General features: G+C 43.6%; 1 protein-coding gene across 1 annotated transcript in view; it reads right to left on the bottom strand.

Moving 5' to 3' along the window:
* The window catches only part of LOC144765655 (guanylyl cyclase C-like), a 577,462-nt gene that overhangs the window by 249,369 nt on the left and 304,870 nt on the right, over positions 1 to 23,223 (bottom strand). The window contains exon 15 of the mRNA XM_078650332.1: positions 5,043 to 5,147. Within this exon, the coding sequence (XP_078506458.1) occupies positions 5,043 to 5,147 (105 nt within the window). The remainder of the gene's footprint in view (positions 1 to 5,042; positions 5,148 to 23,223) is intronic.

Raw genomic sequence — 23,223 nt, 5'->3', positions numbered from 1 at the left:
GCGGCTTCGGCGGTCCAAGACTGATCAGCGTGGGGAGGGTACTTGGGTGTTGTTGGGTCCGGGGGTATCGGAGGCGGTGTGTCCGGCGGAATGGGGGAGAAGGCTGGCCGACGGAAGGGTGCAGGATGGCGCGGAGGTCTTTGGCAGGAGAGGGGCGAGTCGGGTGACAGCTGCGCAGTTACTGTGGGTCCTGCGGCACGCCCTACGGTCTATGGGTGAGGACCCGAAAGAGTTTGGGACGCATTCCTTTCGCATCGGGGTGGTGACGGAGGCGGCGTGGAAGGGTTGGGGGAAGGAGGAGATTAAGAAGCTGGGACGCTGGAAATCAGACTGCTATAAGACATATGTCAGGATGCGGGGCTAGTGGTGGAGTAGACTTGAATTTTGGGCTCGCTGCTTACACATGTCTCTTTACAGGTGCGGTGGCGGGGCCTACGGCGGCAGCAATGAGCATATACATGGTGGGACATTCTTTTGTAAAGAGAGTGGAGAGGGCCGAATGGGAGAAACACAGGAACCTGAATCTGGAATTGGATGAGCAGTTGTTTAGGTGTCATTGGAGGGGAAAAGGGGGCATGCGTTGGCACGAGTTGGTGCCGGGTTTGAGCAATGTTGTGCGGGGGGGAGTCTGTCCGGATGTGGTAGTCATCCACTTGGGTGAGAACGATTTAGTGCAGTGTAAGGGACTGGCACTGGTGAAACAAACGAGGAGGGATTTGCTGGAGATCAGGAGGCAGTGGGCGGGGTGTTATGTCATCTGGTCGGAATTCATACCCCGGAGGTGTTGGAGGGGGGCGGAGAGACCAGGGGCTATTGACAGGACTAGGAGGAAGATTAACAGGGCCTTTTGTGAGAAGGAAGGAGTGGGTAGAATGGAGCACCCAGAGCTGAGGTATGGGGCGGTTTACTTTTTTCTGGAGGATGGAGTACATTTGTCGAGATATGGGATGGAGCTCTATATTGTGCAGCTGAAGGAGGCGGTAGACCGGGCGGTAGGGGTGCACAGGTATCCAAAGGTGAGGGGTCCTAGGGGGGGGTCGAAAGCCGTATGGGGGGCTTTCGAGTGGTGCTTTTTCCTAGTTAAACGGGGGGGGTAGGATAGGAGGAATGAGTTTTACTGGCAGGGGGGAGGGACTGTACATATGGCAAGTGTTTAAACAGTTGAGGCAGGCGTTTGGGTAATTGGTACTGATTTTTATGTTGTTGGCGGGGAACTGTTTAGGGGTGGGGGTGGGGGGTTTTGGTCAGGTATATGTATATTTAGTTAGGCCTAGTTTTGTACGGCAAAGGCCAAGGATGTGGTATATTTTCAGGATGCACCTGTTTCCCAATAAAAGCGGCCTTTATCACACTTTACATCTGTCTCGGGTCGGTTCTTCCCCTACCCGTCTCCCGATGGGCCCCAGGTTACGGTATAAACTGGTTACTGCATGCTGCCACACTAGCACCATGGCTAGATGTGGGGCGCCTATCTACCACTTTCATGGGTCAGTGTGACCCATCTCCACGCCTTTGCTCTGTGGAAGCCTCTGTCCTAGGAGAACACACAAGTGCTCACCGCTGCACACAACCACTACTTTCCTACAATCTGTTTTTGATTCTGCTAGGTTCAGAGATGCCTCATGCCTACGAACAATCATAACAACACATTTTTCATCAATTCAAGAGGTAGCTCTCAAGGGAAACATCCTGAACAACGAATCATTAACAACTGTTGTATTAAACAACGAATCCTTTACCACGACCTTTACCAGAACCACGACCTTATTAACCACTACTGTTCACGAACAACGACCACCTGAAACACGACTTACTAAAAGAAAGTGTCAAAGTGTAAATAATTAATCTTAAATGCAAATGCAATTATAATTTAATAATTTGGAAGTGGATGTTGATATTTGGATATATTTAATAATTTAGGAATGTGTAATATTATTTTAAAAATAAATTAATTTGATACATTTCCTGATTTTAATTACGATGTAGAAATATTTGAGTTTGTTTTAATTTAGCGTGTTAGGCCAGTAGATGACACTGTTGGTTTGTTTTTCAGTGATGTAATTAACAGCCTGATTCATCATTCTCCCGTTTTGCGAGCCCCTAATAGCGAATCATAAGGAATCGCTATTAAGGACTTGCAAAACGGTATTCATGTAGGAATTGCAAAAAATATTGCGATTCCTACATGTTCCTTATTTGCGATTAGCAAATTGCTAATCGCAAATAAGGAATAACTCCCGATGCATTCCTATGGGCCTACAGGCCCATAGGAATGAATGGGGAGTTATTCCTTATTTGCGATTAGCAATTAGCTAATCGCAAATAAGGATGCGATTTCAAGGGTGCAGGGGTGTCCAAAGGACACCCTGTAGCACCCCTGAAATGTAATCTACATTGGTGTTGCGCACACACATGTCCAAAGGACATGTGTGTGTGTGTAACATGCAACTTAGAAAAATGCATTTAAATGCATTTTTCTAAGTTTTTGCTATTTACCGAGAGGTCTGACCTCTCGGTAAATAGCGGCCCAAAATTGCATTTTTCGCAATTTTAAAATGATTCATGAATTGCATTTAAGGAATCTCAAATAGAGATTCCTTAAATGCAATTCTTCGCAAATGTGCGAATTCTTACCTAGCGAATTTTGCATTTGGGATGATGAATCCCAAATGCAAAAATTGCACTCGCAAAAGGCAAGATTCTGAGAATCTTGCCCTTTGCGAGTGCAATTTAGCTTGATGAATCAGGCTGCTGGATCCATGCTCGATGCGACTGTTACCTATGGTTGTAAAAGTTGAAAGGGTTACAAAATGGTGAATGCCCATTTTTTTCTGTTTCATTTAAGTGAATTGTTTTTACAAATAAAAATATGTACTGCAATCCATTTAAAAAATATATATATGTTCTGTGAGAGCTGTATTTTTGTAAGTACGTCAGTATTTGTAAGTTTAATTTAAAAGTCTTGTTTAATTTAATCAAATTTGTTTTAAAACATGCAATTTTTTATAAAGTAGTGGTACATTCCGGTAAAATGAAAAATAATAAATGTTCTGGGTTTAGTAATTCGTGGTACAAAACGTGGGGGCATATTTACAAGGGCCTTATCTCCGTTTTTTGGCTTTAAAAGCCAAAAAAGCGGAGATAATATTAGGGCCTTATCTACAAAGGGACGCTAACATGCAGTAGCGCATGTTAGCACCCTTTTTCCCGATGCCTCACTTTGCATCTCTAATGAGATGCAAAGTGGGCATCACTGGGCAGTACAACCTGTAAAATATCGCTGATGTACACATCGCGATATTTACAAGGCAGCCCACACATTTTAGCAGACATTAGTTTTGGGCGAAAACCACTGTTTTCGCAAAATCTAACGTCTGCTAAAATCCTGACTCATGTATGTTTAACATGGTGGGTGGATTCTTGTGTTACGACCACAGGGTCGTATCATTAAGCATAGCGCCATTTTGCAGGAAACATCGCTGGAAAACGAGCAATATTCCCTGCAAAACGCCGATTTCACCACTATATTTGGAATTTACAATGCCCTGGAGAAACGCGTTGTTAATAACGCGCTAACAAGGCGATAAATTCCAGCGAATGACGGCAATGAATACAAAAGTGCTAAGCGCGCTTTGCGTTATTTATCGCCGTCCGTTGCTGATATGCCCCGAAGTGGTTTGGCTTTGGTAGTGGTTGAGCCTTTGTGGGTTAGGCATTTGTTGTGTAAGTGGTAGTTGTTTAGTCATTTTAAACGTTCTGTACAACGAATTACTAAACCATGAAAATTAATATTTTTTCATTTTACTGGAATCTACCAATACTTTTAAAAAAATGCATGTTTTAAAAAAAATGTAATTAAATTAAACAAGACTTTTAAATGTAACAATGTTATTTAAATAATCTTTAAACTATCAATCTAATTATAGTGTTTTACAAATACTGACATACTTACAAAAAATACAGCTCTCACAGAAAATTTTAAAAAAATTAAACGGATTGCCGTACATATTTTTATTTGTAAAAATAATTTACGTAAATGAAACATAGATGAATTTTTCAAATATTATTACACATTTCTAAATTATTAAATATATCCAAATATCAACATCCAGTTCCAAATTATTTTATTATAATTGCATTTGAATGTAAGATTAATTATTTACATTTTGACACTTTCCTCTGATTCAGTAAGTCGTGGTTCAGGTGGTCGTTGTTTGTGAACAGAAGTTGTTAATGAGGTCGTGGTTCTGGTAAAGGTCGTGGTTAAGGATTTGTTATTTAATACACTTGTTGTTAAGGATTCGTTGTTCAGGCTGTTTCCCTGTGCCCACATGAGAGTAGATCTTTAGTTGGAGACAGCCACCCTTTGCAAGCTACATAGCAGCTAATGAGATAGTTCTGTATATGGATGGTGAAGATCTTTACCCAGAGTGAGCCACCTCCTGCACCCTGCACACTACAACATCTCATGAAGTTGCACAATGTACCCTACAGAGCAGGAGAGTATGTTCTTACCTGAAGAAAGACATTTCCTGCCAACCGCACACGCTACATCACTTGGATGTACAAGAAGAAGATTCAGCTTTAGGAAACATATGTACTTTCAGGGGTTTTGGAAACTGTAAGAGATTACGAATGGCTTGACAGGAGAGAGCTTCAGGTGTTTCCCACGCAAACTAGGAACGGTCGCAGACCACAATGGACTTTTGCAAAAGAAAGCGTTATGAAAAAATATGCCATTTTCAAACCTGAAAGAACTTTACTCAGAGGGAACCACATCTTATTACTCACACACACTACAGTAGCTCGTGAGATTGTACCAGACACAGGAATGAGAGATCAGGTCCTTACTGTGACGCGCCCATGTCCTTACAATCTCATGCTCCTCAAGATATTTTACAATTTGCAGGCAGGGAAGGCAGCCATGCCTAGTCATTTGTCTACTCTACAGCTGCTTATGTGATTGTCTGACACACATACACGCACATACACACACACACACACACACACACAAACACACGTGAGGAAGTACACATATTTACCCGAAGGGAGCCCCTGTCACCGTATTCAATCACTCCGAATATCTTGGCCTCCATCTTCACTGTCCCATAGAACTTGGTCAGGTTGTAGTAGTCAATCTGTAAAATCTATAGCACAAGAAATCAATCTCTGAAATTATGTAGCCTTATGGTAAACAAGTAGGGGATTGTTCAGAGAAGGGACTGCACTGTACTGCAGCTAAACATTGTAGACCAACTGAAAACTTTACAGTTCTGAACTCAAGGTTGACTTGTCTCATGAAGTGAGACTATTAAGAGGCACACACAATGCTTTAAGTGGGATAAAAAAGGTGGAGACTCTAAAAGTGGTTTGGCTAACAAGTGTATCTAAGAAACCTTCACAAGAGTAGCTGTTGCATGGCACACGTGTAGTGTCCATTTTAGATTCAACTCCTTGGGTTGACATCTCTTTCTCTTAGTGCTCCTTGCCATACTTTTCTGCTAATGTGTGAATGTGCTGTATGTGTGTCTGTGATAGGCACTGACGCCCTGTGGTCTGTACAGTTAGTTCTAGGGTTGTACATGAAGAACACAAAGCCATTGTTTTCCTTTCTTTCTGTGCTTGTTAGGAGACACTTCATTATAGCTAGACAAAACCAAATGACCTGCTCAGCCAAAGTTGATCATTTTAATGTTATTGTGCTACAGCTTTTGGAGAGGGTCATTTCCATACTGGGATAATCACGGAACCACTGCAGACTGTGACTGACATGCAGCTCTACTGACCCTGACCTCCATTCTGCTAAGGAAGATAACCACTATGCTGCGACTGGCTTCCTGACACCCAAGACTAAGGTATGGGGGTAGGCTTTCCCAATTGATCTGGCAGAATGGTGCACCTGCTATGCTGTCTTTAGTATAGTATTAGATACAGATAGGAGAAAGCAAAGATTAGCAACAATTAACATGGTTGAATTGTTAATATTGTTTACTATCCTAACAATGTTGATCACAGTAACATGTCTCATCTTTCTAACTATCGCAGCTCATGCTTTTTATGCAAAAATACGATCATTTCAATAAATGTTTGAAAATGCATTGTCGTACTATGAGCTAACCAAACTTACTGATGGTATACATGGACTAAGTCACTATACTTTGAAGTTTGAGTTGGTCCAATACACAGTCCCATATTTGTAGGAACGGTATAACATGGTGGCCTGTACAATTAAGGTTGCAGACGAATGTATATGCAATATTTTTATCTATACATTTTGCTCTGCTCATCTGTTCAACTTCCCTTACCCTTTTGGACAACTGTGCACACTGACCCCAGTCTTGGTTGTAATGTGCTAGATAAAAATGTAACCTAAAAAACATAAAGATAAAAATATGTGTAAATTGATACATTCATAAATGTACTAACTGGGTAAAAAATAACCGGTCAACGAGCAAGAAGGCAATTATTCGCCCTGCGGTGCCTTTCTAAGGCTCACTGCCTGGAACTGCAAAAGCACCTCCCGCCAGACCAGGAGAAAATCTGGAGGGCGGTCCGCGAACGAGTTTGGTGATGTGGAAGCGGGGCACTGGCATAGCGGCCTAGTCACTCACAGCCAAACTCGTAACCAGGCCTGAAGTTCTGCAGGGAATTCTCTGTCAGGGAAGCGGAGGCCATTGTCTCTGCTGACCTGGTGAAATGATGGATTTTCTGCGGGGGTCTAAATGACCTTGAAAGTATGTCAGCGTTACTTACTCTGACTTATCGGCTCATTTTTACTTTATTCATTTAAATGTGTTTTTGTTCATTTATACTTTGCATTTTAAAGATGCAAGCCTTAGTTGAAGGGCAAGGGAGGCACTGCATGTTTTAAATTAAAACTGTAAAAGAGTGTAAAACATATGAAGCAAATAGAATAGAAAATAGCACAAACACAATAAAATACATAATTCAAACCCCATAGAAAACTATGAAGGTAAAGGAGAAATGCAGAAAAAGGTCAATAACACAGGTCTAATGATAAGTTGAGAGCAGGTGGAGAAGGGAGATGGGTTTGTAGAAAAGGAGACGATGGCTGAAGAAAGAAAGAAGGTGAGGGGTGAAATCGAGATAGGGTGAAAGTGAGATCAGGATACAGAGCATACAGCTAGGGAGACAGTAAGAAAAGAAGCTAGAGAAAGGGTAACAGATGAAATAGAAAAAGAAACCTGTGCATACAGGGATTATACAAATTGGAGCAAAACAATATGAATATCAGATGGCAAGGCATTCCATACATGTGAAGCAGCTGATGAAAAGGTCTAAGAAGAAAACCTCAAACTTAAAAACCTAAAAACATCTTTGCTTTTTGCAGACCCTAGGGGCTACTACTTCAAGGGAGACACTCAGTGGCTACTGTGATCAACTTTTACTGCATCCAATTAGAAATTTGGTATTAAAGAATAAACAACAGCAGAGGGTGGATACTAATAAACTTTCATTAATTATATCCAGGCTAGAGGCAAATACACAGCTCGGACGAAGCATCTGAAATTTGATGGTGAAAAAACGAAGAGAGTTTAAACCTGCAAGATTCTTTTGATTTCAAATAGTTTTTATTGAGTTCTCCAGAAAGAACCAACAAAGTAAACAACCAAAATACAGTGATGAAATGAAATAATCACAGAATTTAGTAATACCACATCGGTATGTAGGAGGATACAGTTGGTGGAGGAAGAAAGCTGTGTATATTCTGCCAATCAAGTCAGTTCTAGCATCAACTGTATTGGTACGCAGATAGTACAGGGATATTCTATACAATTACTAATGCGGCGCTATTCTTTGTAACAACAAATCATATTGTGAGGCATATACACAGGTGAAAAGGAAAGTAGACTGTCGGCAGGCTGTCAGTTCTAAGTTAAGGAGAAAGAGTGGTGTTAGAGTGGCTATCTGACCTGAGTAAGAAGAACCATTAGAATCATTAAAGGGCCCCAGTATTGAGTCCGTGGTTTATAAAGCTCTGTGATAGGGGGATATAGTGTGAAAGTCCCAGGGAAGTGTAATAAGGGCTTGTTCAAGGAGACTTGAAGTTAAAGGAGGAGGCATTAAGTGAGCCCCTCATTTTTCTGAGAGATGAGCGCCAAGGTGTGACGTGGAGTGTTATATTACCAGGACCTCTAAGAAAGGAAAGCCATTTCTGCCACAGTTGGAAAGAAACCACTTTAGAGTTTTTCCAGTTGTTAAGAATTTGCAGGCAATTGTGAGCATCAAGTCTAAAAGGTATCGGTCATTTTCATTTCGTAGTTGAGGATCGAGGTAGCCCAAGAGTATGTATGAGAATTTTCTTGTGGGTTCGATATGGAAAGTGTGTTTTATGCCAGATAAGATCTTGCCCCAGAAGGGTTGTAGGATAGGACAGTAGAATAACATGTGAGCCAAATCTCCTACAAGAGTATTGCAGTTCCAGTACATAGGGTTTGACTGAGGTTAAGCTTGTGCAGTCTGAATGGGGTCCGGTATGTTCTATGAATAATCATATTTTGCTTGGGAAAGCATTGGAGAGATCTTATTTTCAACGGGAGTCATATGTATGCACTTCCAGTCAAATCTGATAATCCTGGTGTTAGGTTCTGTTTCCCATTTCCGTTCGTTCTTAGAATGTGCTTTATGGGGATTTGGGAGAAGCAATTTAGATATTCAAGACACCATGTGCCCTGATTTAATCAGTTGACTCACCCTGGGAGGCATCAAGGCACTAATCAGTCTTATGAGGTGTTTTGAGATCTGGACTTTGAGTTTCAAGAACTTGTATAAGTCTATGTTATCTAAACAAAATTGTTTTTGCAAATTAGAGAAGGGCTTAGGAGAAGTGTCCTCGTAGATGTCTTTGATCATGTTAATACACTTTTTTGGCCAGTCTTGCCATAATGTTAGTTGATCATCTATTTTTAGTTTGGGGTTGTACCAAATTAAGCCATGTTAGAATTGCATATTCTGACATGTGATCGCTTGTCTACACATATTAGAGCTTGGTTGGTATTCTGGATGATGTACTTAGAGTGTGGAAGTTGGGAGGTGTGCATTGTTAAGATTGCGGGAAGTGGGATAATATTTATGAGGCTTTATTCCACGTCCACCCATATTGGTTGGTATTTCAAATCATAGGCAAACAAGGTAGTGCTTTGTTTGCAAAGGAAAGCCATTTTGTATTTTCTGAAACTAGGGAGGCCTACCCTTTCTTTATCTTTGGCCAATTTGAGTTTCATGAGAGAGATTCTAGCTTTCTTTCCTTGCCATAGAACGTTGTAAAAAGCTTTATCTATCTTTTTCAAAAAAATCTTCAGACAGGGTCATAGGGATCATACAGTGATAAGATAGGTAAATAACAGAGTAAAATACGGTGTAATCATAATTTTTTGTGTTTTAACTCTACCCCACCAGGACAGGAATTTCTGCAACCAACTGTCTAGTGGTGAGTAAAAAAATTTCAGAAGGATATTTTCATTCATTTCTAACATGGTGATGAGATTGTGGGTAAACTCTAATCCTAAATATCTAATGCTGCCCAGATGCCAAGGCAATACAAAAGGGGGTGGTGATGGACGGAGCATCTGAACCAATCAAACACTCACACCCAGTCAAAAGATCTGGGTTTAATCCATCACCGTTCTTTAGCCCACTCTGCCACCCCAGTTCAGACATGGCTATATGCAAATCAGTCTGACCCTGTGCCTCATGGGAACAGTCCAGCCCGAACTGCCAAGGCAAGCCTGATTCCCCGATTATTTCTTTGTTGCTCAAGCCGTTAAGTAGTTTGACTTCTGTTTTATCATTAAGCGTGTATCCTGAGATCTCCAAGAAACTTTGTATTGCGTTCATCATAGCTGGAATGGCTGTGCATGCATTTTCGGAGACTATCAAGATATTGTCTGGCATTTCTTGGCCATCTCTCAGGTGGTGTAGGAAAGGTTCTATAGCTAATAGAAATAATGAAGGGGGAGAGAGGGCAGCCTTGTCAGGTGCCGTGTTTTAAATGTAAAAGTGGAGTAGATAGTTCCAACAGTTCTGAATGTTGCCCTTGGTCCGTGATAAAGGGTCATAATCATGTGGATTAGCGTGTCTCCTAGGTTTAATTTTTCTAATACAGATTTTAGGTATGTCCAGTCGACCTTGTGGAATGCTTTTTCTGCGCCCAGTGTGATCGGGCCTATGGGGGGAGGGGTTTATTAGCTTTGCCTTTTCAATTGCGTGGCATAAAATTCTAGTGTTATCACTGGAGTGTCTGTGTTTTAAAAAACCCACCTGAGAGAGGTAGATGAGTTTAGCGATATGTTTTTGTAGATGGTTATTGTGGCATAGATGTTACACAATCAAAATGTATAAACGAGATCAGTCTATAGTTTTTTGGAGAGATGGGTATGATGGCTTCAGCTGAATAATTGTTATGATGGCTTCAGCTGGTGTGCCCGAGACTTGGCCAGTGATTGCGAAGTGATTAAAGAGTTTAAAGAGAAGATGGGATGGGGAAGTGTAGAATGCTTTAAAAAAAGGTAGCATTATATCCATCAGGGTCTGGGGTTTTACGAGTTTTAAGTTTCTTAATAGTTTCTTCAGTTTCCTGGCTGGTGATTGGTCCATTTATGAAGTTCTTTTCTTGCTCTGATAGTGTGGTGAGGTGGTCTTATTTAGGTAATATTTGTGTTTAGTATGATTTAAAGTGGTATTTTCAATGTATAGTTTTTGATCAAAACCTTTGAATATGTCTGCTATTTTATTTGGATTACTATGCACAGACTTGCCCCCATCCTTGATCACGTTGATAGTGGGTTTTTGAAGTTTGTATTTCAAGTAAGACTCTAGGGATTTACCAGCTTTGTTGGCTTGCATAGACGTAGGCTTTTTTGTTTCTTAACCCAAATACCTACCATAGTACTAAAAATGTTGTTGCATTCGTATTTTTTGCTCATTATTTTATTTAAGAGGAGGTGTACTCTGCTGGAGATGTGTTGTTTTCTAGTTTTAAGATTTCTTTTTCTAACACTAGGAGTTTCCCGTTATTGTCTTTATTCATCTTAGATCTTATCTTTAATATCATTCCTGAGAACTATTTCTTCAAAGCTGCCCATCTTATGAGATCTGAGGTCACATTTTATTTGTTCTCAAGATGAAAATTCTTTATTGAATCTTCGATAAGTTGTTTATTGTGTGGGGTTGTAAGGATTTTATCATTAAATCTCCAGAGGGGTTGCTTTAAGGAAGTCGCTGGGTCAGTGATAGATAAAGTTATACATGAGTGGTCTGAGATCACTCTTGGTTCTGTCGCGGTCTGATCGACCTTACTTTTGGAGTTTCCCGATATGAGTAGGTAGTCGATGCACAAGTATGAGTTGTGTGGGAAAGAACAGAACATGTAGTCCTTCTTTGTAGGTTTCTGTAATCTCCATTCCCAATCATGTTAAATTTTCTACATAGATTTCTGAGGTGCTTTATGAGATTTATTAGGGAGGAACGGACATAGTGAGTTTCTATCTATTATGGGGTCAAGAGGTAGATTGAAGTCACCTACAAGAATGAGTGTAGCCAAGTTGGGTATCAACTTAACTTGTGTGGATAAATCATCCCATAATGAGGGGTCATCATAGGTGGGGTGTATGTGTTAACCACATAGAACTCTATGTTGTTTTTGATAGTTTGGAGTTAATCCACCTTCCCTGTTTGTCAGTGTTATTCGAAACTCATTCTATCCTGGCATTCTTGGAGACCCGAGTTAGAACCCCGTCTTTTTTGCCTACCACTGCAGAGCAGGCTATGTCCAAGAATTGGTGAGTCCTAAAGGAATTGGCTAGAGTGGAGTCAATTTTGGTTTCTTGCAGGAGGTTGTTGTCTGGCTTCTGTTTTTGTCTTTAATTAAAGATCTTCTTCCTCCTAATGGGGTGGTTGAGACCTTTAACATTCAATGAGATTTTTTAAATATTTTGTTGTGGTTGGTGCATCACCCAAAATTAGTGTATAGGTTTGTAAACAACATTCTCAATGGTACAAATTTTTATCACATCTATAAACCACGAAACAGTGTGGAGCATAGGCCACGAGCTTGGACTGTTACACATGGGAGCAAGAGCCCCCCGCTGGGGTAAATATGGAGCTTGAGTAAGGGCCCACTATGGTTCTGGAGAAGCTTCAGTTCAGAAAAGTGGTGTGTTGCTAGGTATCTTTTGTGAGACGGGTATGATTTGGTGATTGCTTTCTGTGAAGTAGAACATCCCACCTTAGTGCCGATAAATAATATGAGAACATTAAAGTTATGAGAACAACTAAAAAAAGATAAAATACAAAAAAGTAACACAGTAAATATAACCCTCCCCCTAATGTGCCTCTCACCACCCACCCTCCCCTACCCAAGTATTCAACAGTCTTGGCGATTGTAGGAAGAAATGCTCCTCCAGGGAGATGAAGTATTAGGGCAGTTAAATGTGGCCACAAAACTTAAACATTATGACATCAGGACCAATGAACCAGTGTTCCCAACATGCATTAGTTTCTAAGCTTGGCTAATTAGACTAGATATTATCTTGAGATGGAAAAATTAAGTTATTGCCATCCAAATTGATGGTGTCTCCTGTTTAGAGATAAAAGCCACAATGTAGTTGAACATGTCATACAGAACCTTATTGAAAATTGATCAATTCAATCTATCTGAACCGCCGGGCTAGTAAGTCCATCCCTAGATGTAAGCAGCAACTTGTTAGGAGGACTATTCATCAGGTATCACCTCATGAGCTGTAAAGGAGACAAGGGTCTGGTGATAGCAGGCCTGGGGGGTAGCAACAGGCGCATTGTTCCAGAAATAGTGGATGTATGATACGCACGAAAATTGTATCAGAGATCAAGCTTGAAAAGTTGGTAAGATTAGTGTTTGGGTTGTATAACAGTTTCTCTATGGTTCAAGGTGTCCATCTTTGTTTCTTCTTTGTCATTGAGAAATTTCTTGAGAGTGGTCAGAAAAAATATGTGGAGTGCCTTGAACCACTACTCAATAGTTTGCAGGGCCTGCAAATTGTAACCAGATTACTAATTTGTGTTTGCAAAGAGAACTAGATTTCAAGACTGAAGTCCAAGGAAAGTGAAGAGGAAGCTAGAGTGAGTGTGATACCTTGACCGTATAGTGCAAAACAACCAAAATTCAATGAGCAACATGACAATCTGTTTTGATGACACTGAGACACTCCTTTATGCTTGGCACATCATCCAAAGATCACGCCTTAAAATAGAACAGGGAATCATTCATGCACTTGTGGATAGACCTTCTTAAATCCTACAATATAGTCTGCCCACAGGGGGGCGTGGCCTGGAGCCAATGTGAGAGGATGCGAACTGCCGAGATCCGGCCGGCATACCCCGATAAACAACTATCCTGAGCCCCAGGCGCATCCACTTTGTGGCCATTGAACGACTGACCCAGAAGGGTGCCTCTCCAACTACCGCAGCACGGCAGACCAATTTGCTGTGATGGATCAATAGAATCTGAACTGGCAGCGAGAGGCCCTGTGAAGCGCAAGATGGCGGCTGATGATGGGCGGAGAAATTAACCCTCTGCAGCGCAGCAGTGGTGTATGCAGGCAGAGGCCAGGAACATTTAGCTGTGACTGATAATGGAGGGGTCAAGAGCAGAGACAACGCGCCAAGTAAGCTGACAGCAGAGAAGCTGTCAAAGCCACCGAGCGCATCATGGTGAGATGAAGTCGGGAACGGTGGACACGGCCGAGTGACAGAGAGGCCCGTATCGGCGACATCGCTCACCGGAGAGTGGAAATCCCTGGGCGAGCGCTGTGAGAATTTTCATCGGAGGCCTGCTGGCTCTACTGTCTCTGCCACTGCCCGGTAATGAGCGACCTGAGCAAGGAAGGCATAACTCCACTAGCAGGGGTCACAAGCAAAAAGCAACACAGAAACGGAGCGCTCGAAGGACGGAGAAGGGCTTCCCCTTGCGTCGCCATTTTAGAAGAAAGTACACATGTGTGGGAAACTGGCTGAAGAGTGACCAAATCCCCGGAGGAGTGAGTGAAGCAGGGCAGTACTAGGGAGCAAAAAATAGGTGGAGATTGCCTAGGCCTATATTCCAGCACTGCAGGCCAAGTGACGCAAGAAGGCGGTGGGTGCTGAACTGCGGGAGAGGGGGCACTGGGAGAGGGGCCCTCGTCTCCCCAGTTGCACAGGCATCCTAGATGACTGTATCGGCCCAATATTCAGAGGAAGATAACATTGCCACGGTGAAAGGAAATTGCCTACAGGGCTACCTGCAATCCCTGAGAGATAGTGTCCCTGATCAACTAAGGTGAGATCAACATACGCTGGCGATTCCTGGAAAGACGACGAGAAGAAATCTACAGGGGACTGGGCGATTTGCCTGCTCTGCACCACAGCGTATAATGGGAGAACGAGTGCACCCGACTGACACAATAGTCATTACGTCCTAGGTCCCTGGAGTGCACAAGTCCTGGCCAAACCAGCAATCAATCTGTGCAGTTGGTCGGAACAGCACTTAGAATATGACCTGGGGAAGATCCCCTCATCCAAGAAAAAAGCACGCCCAGTATCTACCAGTGGGTCACATGAATAGAACCCTACAACGATCCGAAGGTGGAAGTACACAGGTAGAGATGGGGAAACCGCTGAATGGGAGTGGTTTTAATGCCCTCAGCACCCGGGGCGCAGGAAACCAAATAGATGAGTAAGAAGATTGAGTGGAATCGGGGAAAGAGATAGATGCTCAATTAATGACATAGTTCGCCTTCGCTATTTTGGGTACGCCTGAGAAGGACACCCGAATTGGCAAACTATGCAGCAGTGTTTGATGAACTTATCAATTTGAACGGCTCAAAGAAAATCGTGTGGCTGAACAAATTGAGACAGTTGGTCATAAACCTGGGGATGGGCGACTTCTGGGTGTCCCAATCTCCCCCATCCAAACAAACTGTTAAGAAAATCTATTGGGAGTGGGCGAAGGCTGAGGAATTACACTGCTCTAAGTGGGGGACTCTAACTGATCAATTTCTAGAGCACAAACCTCTTGGGAAGCTTGAACCCTTTTTAAATTTTATTCAAATCCCAAGAGATAGATCGCTCTTTTTAAAGTTGAGGCCCGGGACACTCCCACCAAATGAATTTACTGAGAGTTGGAAAAAGCCTCGGTCCCATCAAGCTACCTGTCCTGGTTGTTCATGCCCTAGCGAGTCTTTATCACACTTTTTTTTGCCTGTAAAGCTTATAGGGGGGCTAGAAGAAGATGGCTGAAACCAGTATGTAAAGAGTTGGGAGTCAGACAACATAAGATGGCTCTACGCATCCTTACAACAGACACATCATCTTTGACTATCGTATGTGGGGTTGCACAGTACCTGGGAAAGGCCTGGCAGATACGTACAAAGCTGTTAAAGAATAAAATGAACTAGACAACTGTAGTTCAACCAGATTAGTTGTACATGATTACTTTGCCGCAGCACTTTAGGCCCTCTGGGTTTTTCTTTTTATTGTATATAAGTCTTTTTATTGTATTTATTTGTTGTAATTTGGACATATGAATTTTATGGCATGGTTTGTTTTATGAGCGAAAATGTTCCTACTCTTATGATAAATTTTTATCGAATAAAGTATTACAAAGAGATAGTCGCCATGACCCCCACTCTAGTGGACATTATGCAAGCTATTACGGAATCCAGAGAAGCCCTAGAGGCGAAAATCAATTTAATCTTCCTGAAAAGGTAGTGATGCTCCAAAAGTCACTTAGCACGGTCGAGGCCCGAGTCAAAGAGCTTGATGTGCGGGCAGAAGACAGTCAAGGAAGGTCATGCAGAAATAACATAAGGATAATAGGAATGCCAGACACATGGCTTAAGGATGTGAGGGAATGAACACTCGCAGAGGAAACACACATGCAGAACACTAGGAAAGATGAAAAATTGCAAGAAGACCTGCTGGCGTGGCGTGCCATGTGTATGACAGGATTAGCTACGGAAGGGCACTCGTCACACAGTGACTCTGAGGGGACTAGTGGCGAATTATTTTCAGCACATGAATCGGAGTCTGAGGGGGAGAGGGGAGGAGTCCACTGAGGGGTTACTTGCACAGTGCACGGAGTTGGGCCTGGCCTGTTTTCCTCACGATGTCAGTTGTTCACTGATTGTTATTCTGTTGTACCACATAAACTTACGTGTTTCCAGATGTTGTCCTAATCCGTGATGTGCCATAATGAGTCTGTTGATCTGTATACAAATGTTTTTAACAATGCCTTTGGGGGGGTGGGGTGTTCTTTATTTTGTACTTTGCAAATTTGAAAAAAAAAAGTAAAAAAAAAAAAAGGATAATAGGAATGCCAGAACAAGTGGAGGGCACGGACATGGTGAGCTTCCTTGAAGTCTGGATCAAAACAGAAGTAGCACCAGAAGGTCTCTCTCCCTTCTACGCGCTAGAGCGTGCCCACAGAGATCCGGCCAGACCGCCTCGACCAGGAGCACCTCCCCGGCCCATAGTGGCGAGACTACTTCATTTTCGAGGTTGTGACCATGTACTATTTAGGGCTTGTCAAAAACAAGAGCTGCAGATAGACAACAGTAAAATCATGATTTTTCCAGACTTTATAAGACACGTACAGCGTCAAAGGCCTCACTCTTAGCTGTTAAAAAGAAACTGAGGCAACTTCAGATTCCCTACGCAATGCTCTTTCCGGCTCGATTGCGAGTGCCAGACCAAGCGGGACACAGTATTTAACACACCGCAGGAACCATTGGAATGGCTGGAAACTCGGCGAGGCCAGAATGGAGGGGCTACCTCACCGGAACACCCGGAACAGCTCACAGAGAGTAGTAAGACTACCACACGTGCTCCATCCTCTAGAGAGGCCAGGTCTGAGTGGCGCAAGGCGCTGCAAGTGATGGCGGAACTTATCAGACAGGACTCCAGTCCTGGTTCGAGCAAAACTGGACAAGATGAGGATAAGTCAGATGGATCGTTAGCTATTAGTTCTAACGAAAACTCAGATGAGGATTTATCAAAGGTCACACCTCAAACAGCAGATGATATTGCTTAAATAGGACAGATCGAATGGATTAAATGAATGATTAATGATACTACTGATGGGCCTGAGGTCGAAAGGGATGGAGGGATGGGTCGGAACTCCTAGGGGCCGGATCTTTAAAATTGCCATTGAGTTCCGGGCAATGTTTTCCCGGGTATGGCTTGGTGGAATTCTGAGGTCTGCAGAGTACGCTACACAACCCCACCACCAGAAGAGGACATTGTTTTGGAGATTACTCCGAGGTTGGATGGGAACTCGTTTGTTTGGACCTGTCCTGGGGAAGGGGAGTTGGTGTTTTCTTATTGTTCTACCTAGGGGTTTGTTTCTTGGTGCCAGGCGTGTCATAGATAGGGATACCACAGGCCAGATGTTGCAATTAATACAATGGTACCCCCCATAGATCTTAAATGTATTTCTTGAAATGTACGGGGGATGCATACATTGTCGAGACGACATAGGATACAAGCTTACCTAGTAAGGAGGGGAGTACAGATTGTGTTACTCCAAGAAACTCACGTTATAGCAAAAGAGGGAGCTGCACATCAGCACAGATGGAGAGGACAGGTGTTTTATCCTAATTATTCAGGTTTTGCACTTGGGTCCTGATTTGGGTGATAGCAGGGGTGTCCTTCCAATGTACGAGCCAAATGATTGACCCAAAGGGCTGGTACATTTTAGTCTCATGTAAACTGAATGGCAGAGACAGCGCCATGGGCAGCCTCTATAGGCCTAATACGGAGCAGCCTGCATTCCTGGCCAGCTCTCCAGAACCTCAGCCACCGTACTGACAGGCCTGGTAATTTTAGGAGGGGATTTTAACTGTGTCACTGATATTGAGTTGGACCGATCACATCCGCCACTCCCAGATGCTTCTACACACAAAATAGTGGAAGCGCACCTTAACTGGCAACTGAAGTGGGGATGGTGGACTCCTGGAGGGCGCAGCATCCTGGGGATAGGGACTATTCCTTCGTTTCTGAATTACACAAACTCCATATTAGACTGAATTCTATATTATGTTCCCGAGACATTCACGAAAGTGTACAAACTAGCGAATACCTCACTAGAACAATCTCAGATCATAACCCAGTATTACTGGGAATAACTTGGTCCCGTGAGAGGCCTAAAATCCTGACTTGGCAATTGAAACCAGAAGCATTGGAGGATCAGGTCTCCAGAACAACAGTGGGTACTGCTATTAGGCAATATATTGCAGAAAATTCCAACACAGCGTCATCTAAATTAATCGAGTGGGATGCATTTAAGTTGGTTATTCGAGGGCGGTGTATCTCAGAGTCAGTGAGGGCACGCAGGACCTTGCTACAAGACACAATAACTGCAGAGCAGAGATTTCAAGAATTGGAGAGGGAAAGGCCAGAAAGGAGAGAGAAACAAGAGGAACTACAGGCAGCTAGGGAGGCGGTGGTTGAACAAGTTGAACAGCTCTGCTGTTTTGACTCTAAAAACTATATAACTAGGGCCCATTCTGAAAGGGACAAATCTGGAGCCCTGCTGGCCTGGCTGGCCAATCCGGCGAAGAGGGGGTCGGTGATACTAGAACTAAAGGGACGAGGAGAAGAAACATTTTACTGCCAGCAAGACATTAACAATGGATTCTTTGAATTCTATATGAATTTATGTAGGAGCAAGCAGACCCCAACACTTGAAGACTTGGCCGATTTTTTAAATGCTGTAGAACTCCCGGTGGTGTCAGAATAAATAGCAAAGGATCTGGGGGGTGACATAGAGCTGAATGAGGTGAGGGGAGCCATAAAGAATTTGGCCAGAAATAAGATGCCAGGTACAGATTGACTCCCGGTGGTGTTTTACTCATCCTATGCTGACAACTTGCTCCTAAACCGGTAGAACTGTACAATCAGGCAGTGCAGGAGGGACACCTTCCCTGTACAATGAGAGAGGTGGTAATTATTCCATTATTGAAACCAGGAAAACCAGCATGGGACACGGCAGCCTACCAGCTATTGTCTATGCTTAATCTAGACTATAAAATTCTGAGCCGGATACTGGCGACCCGTCTTCTCCATCATATGACAACATTAATTCACCAGGACCAGGCGGGCTTCATTCCCAACAGAAACACTGCGTTAAACATTAGGCGGCTTCTTTGGATCTAAGAGGCGAGATCCAACTGTGAGGATGATGAGACCATCTTTGCAGTAGACATTGAAAAGGCCTTTGATAGTCTTGAATGCGCTTACCTGTTCGAGGTGATGAAGAGATTTGGATTAGGTCTTGCATTCATTAAGTGGATGGCTCAGTTATATGCAGATTCTACTGCCTGGGTCATGATGGGTAGACTGATCTCTTGGAGTTGTAGAATAGAGCGAGGTACGCGACAAGGATGCCCTCTGTTGCCCCTACTGTTTGCCTTGGCCATGGAGCCGCTGGCAGCCAGAGCCTGTACGGGTCAATATTTTCAGCAGTTAGAGGAAGCCGGCCAGATTCATCATATTGCACTATATGCGGATGACCTGCTGTAATTCCTGGCAGATGTGGGAGGAGCACTCAGAGGGGCAAAATAACTTCCTCATGATCTGGGGCAAGTAGCGGGCCTAAAAGTGAACAAGGCATAGTCGTCTCTCTTTCCAGTCAGAGCGGATAGGGCTGGCCCACTAGAAACGGAGGGAGTGCGGTGGGAATCCCACTGCTTGACATACCTAGGCACCTGTAACAATATGGGGTTGTCACAAGTGCGAGACTGTATACAAAATACAAAAGGACACTTGTCTACTACTACCTCTCACTCATTGTACTTCCCACAGAATGTCGAAACTGAAATAGACACGCAGGAAGAACAGTGGCCCTTTAATTCAGAATGGACCTATGACTGGGAGGAGTCTCGTCAGGACGCGGAGACGTCTTATGCCGGAAACGAGGAGTCAGGGGTGTGTCTTTTCACCAGGAGAGAACAGAGTGGAGAGGAAGACAAACGTAGAACGGAGCAGGAGAGCACAGAATACGAGGAAAGAAGACGGGGAGTCGCGGAGGAGAACGCGGAGCCAGAGAAGCCAGGAGGCCACCGACACCACGAGCCGCCCAGCCATACACCCGCGGGAGGTGTATGGCTCAGCCAGGTACGTGAGAGATTATGGGGCTGGGTTTCTCGTAAGACAGCAGCTAACGATTAAAGCCCGGGAAATACTCACGCTTCCTGGTATACCCTTTTCCCTGAGCACAAAACCCAACTCACTACGGCATTAGTTCAGGGGGCTGCACTGTTAGCTGGATCCTCACTCCCTTACCCGTAGGAACTAATATATAAACAATCCGACAACTGATACGCCGTTTGTCTTCTCTTTGTTTTGTTTGAGAGGCAAGACGGAAGCTGAAGGAGAGTCACCTCGGCGGAAACCTGACCGAGGACACAGGGCTGCGTCTACTGAATCCGGGGTCCGAAAGACTGCAAGAAGCCGCTCGCCACGAGGAACCCCCACCAACAGGAAGAAAAGCTCAGACTCGCTATATCTCAAAATAAAACCCTTAAAGACTAAAATTAGTGTGCTGCCTATTCCTCCCGCAACTGTCACAGCACCCAAATCTATCACCCTCCCGGTGACTTATTGGAAGGGGATGTAGGAAGGGCCCTAATTGGAGTTAAGAACAGCTTTGACTTTTCGGGGACCCTGCCTCTATCGGTGGTGGGTAGAGTTGCCCTCCTAAAGATGGTGACGCTCCCAAAGCCACTGTATTAATATGCAGTACTGCCGGTTTGGATCCCAACGTGAATGTTCAACCAACTAAAATGGCTCGTGACGACATTCATTTGGGGACCCGGTAGATGGTAGCACTCAATACCCTTATGAGGCCGAGACCAGAGGAAGGGTTAGCAGCTCCTGATTTTGAAAACTATTGCATAGCAGCACAATTGCAATGGCTCACGAAATGGGTGGTGGAAAAACTTAGGGGGCCAGAAGAGCAGAGGGGAGAAACCCCAAGCTTGCGACTTTTGACGAGAATAATTCTGAGACTTCCTTGCCGAGACCAGGACCTCTCTACAGACCTAAGGACATCACTTAAATGTTGGAAAAAGAGCCTGAGATGGGCCAAGATTACACATCCCTATGCACAGGAAATCCCGTTGATTATATGTGAATCACTCCTTCACTGAGGTGCCTGGCGTAGAGTAGGAGCTTGGGCAAACCTGGGAATATCTACAATGGAAGATCTCTAGGAAGAGAGCACTTTGATCCCATTTAACGATCTCAGGAAATGCTATGATATACCGGGAGAAGACTTTCTGTTACACACAGCCCTTATGACAGCCATGAGGAAACATTGGAGGGAGGGACTCACTGAGCCAGGGACCTCGACAGGATGCCAGTGTATGGTCTCTGCGGCGGGGACCTTAAGGCGGTCACATGTATGTATAGGCGAATCACATATACAAAGCTCCCTCCCCTGACTGAGGTACATAGAGAGTGGGGAGCAGATCTGGACAAACCCATAGCAGACAAGGATTGGGGACACTGATGGAAAGAGCATGGAAAAGTACCAGAAATGCAAGGTTTCAATTGGTAAACTTATACGTGCTGCACAGGGCCTACCTTACGCAAGGTAAGATTAATAAATATTTCAATACGCAAACAGCAGCATGCCCGCGCTGCCATAAAATAGGGACTGAATTCTTACATATGTTCTGGAGCTGTCCGAGCATAAGGGAATTCTGGGAGGAGATAACCACGATAATGGCAGTAATGACTGAAAAAGAGATAGTAAATACTCCTGATTACTGCCTCCTACATTCGTTCCCCATACTGTTAAGATCAAAATAACAAGTAGGTTCCAAGACCTTGGGCTAGCTTGGCTAAAAGAGATATCACGAGTCACTGGAAATCGAGGGATGGCCCTAGCTTGCTTAGGTGGAAAAAGGAGTTCATAAAATGGGCTGAGTGCAAAAGTTCGGTTCAATTGCAAATAGCTAGACGGAAAGTGAGAAGTCGCTGGAGACAGCAAGAGCATGGACAGCGTTGCTGGACTTGTTAAAGAACCCCGAAACCATGGGAGGGAGAGACCAGGAGGGAGAGATCCATGATGAAGTTGACTGATTCTCCTGTATCAGACTTAACGTAAGCAATGACTCCATGATAGACAAACCTCCTTTGGGTCTGAAGAAGACTACTGAGTGTATTCCAGAGACTCACAAATTAGGAGTGAAATGCCTTTAAATCGGCTAGATAGATAGGTGACTAATATGACACACCTGGTTGGGAGAACAAGGTGGGGGTAAAGTTGGGGAACGTTATTGTAACTATATAGGAGCTGCAAAGTTACAAGTAAGTTCATGTGCACATTTTATAATTCTATGCAAGTTAAGAATGCCCTAGTAGCGGGTATTTAGAACGATGATGCGGATATATACACCTATATGCACTACATTTGTGAGATATCCCCTAATAAACTGTAGTAAGGTGTAGACAAATGAAGTTACACTGCCATGGTTTACTCCTGCCATTCTCAAACCTTTGTAGAAAAGTCCATAGTAAGACATTAAGATGCGTTTCAATCTGCCTTTCATGGCCATACAGAACCTATACCATTTGCTCCTTCTCAAACTGTATGCCCCTCACCACACTTTCCAAGGTCTTATTGTCCCTCATGACCAGAAATTAGACTTAAACCCATTCTCTTCCCCTTAGTTTATAGTCCACAGCATGCATTGCCATAGCAGCACTTGTTACTTACAGCAATATGAAACAGCAAATCTGTGAAATGAAATGAAATGAAATGAAAAATTCCACTTATATAGCGCATAACCACCCGGGGGCCTCGCAGCGCTATAGACTGATTACTATGTCCGGCTACAGGGTGAAATTAGTACGCTTTTGAAAACAGGTGAGTTTTTAAATCTCTCCTAAATGACATCAAATTGTTGTTTTGTCTGAGGGATAAAGGCAAGGAGTTCCATGCCTTCGCCACTGAGTGAATAAAGAAGCGGCCACCCCAACGGGCTTTCTTAATTTTTGCCTTGGTTGCTAAATGCAGTGAAGCCGAACGAAGGGTTCTAGGCGGCACACAAGGCAACACTAAGGGGTACAGCACTGCCGGGCCGGTTCGATGAAAAGATTTGTGCAGAATGCACATGGCCTTAAATAGTGTTCTGGCAGCTACTGGGAGCGAGTGAAGCTCTTTTAGGGCAGTCCTCGCTGACT

Source organism: Lissotriton helveticus, chromosome 1_1 (assembly GCF_964261635.1).
Source record: "Lissotriton helveticus chromosome 1_1, aLisHel1.1, whole genome shotgun sequence".
NCBI lineage: Eukaryota > Metazoa > Chordata > Amphibia > Caudata > Salamandridae > Lissotriton > Lissotriton helveticus.
This window is presented reverse-complemented; position numbering and strand designations above follow the sequence as displayed.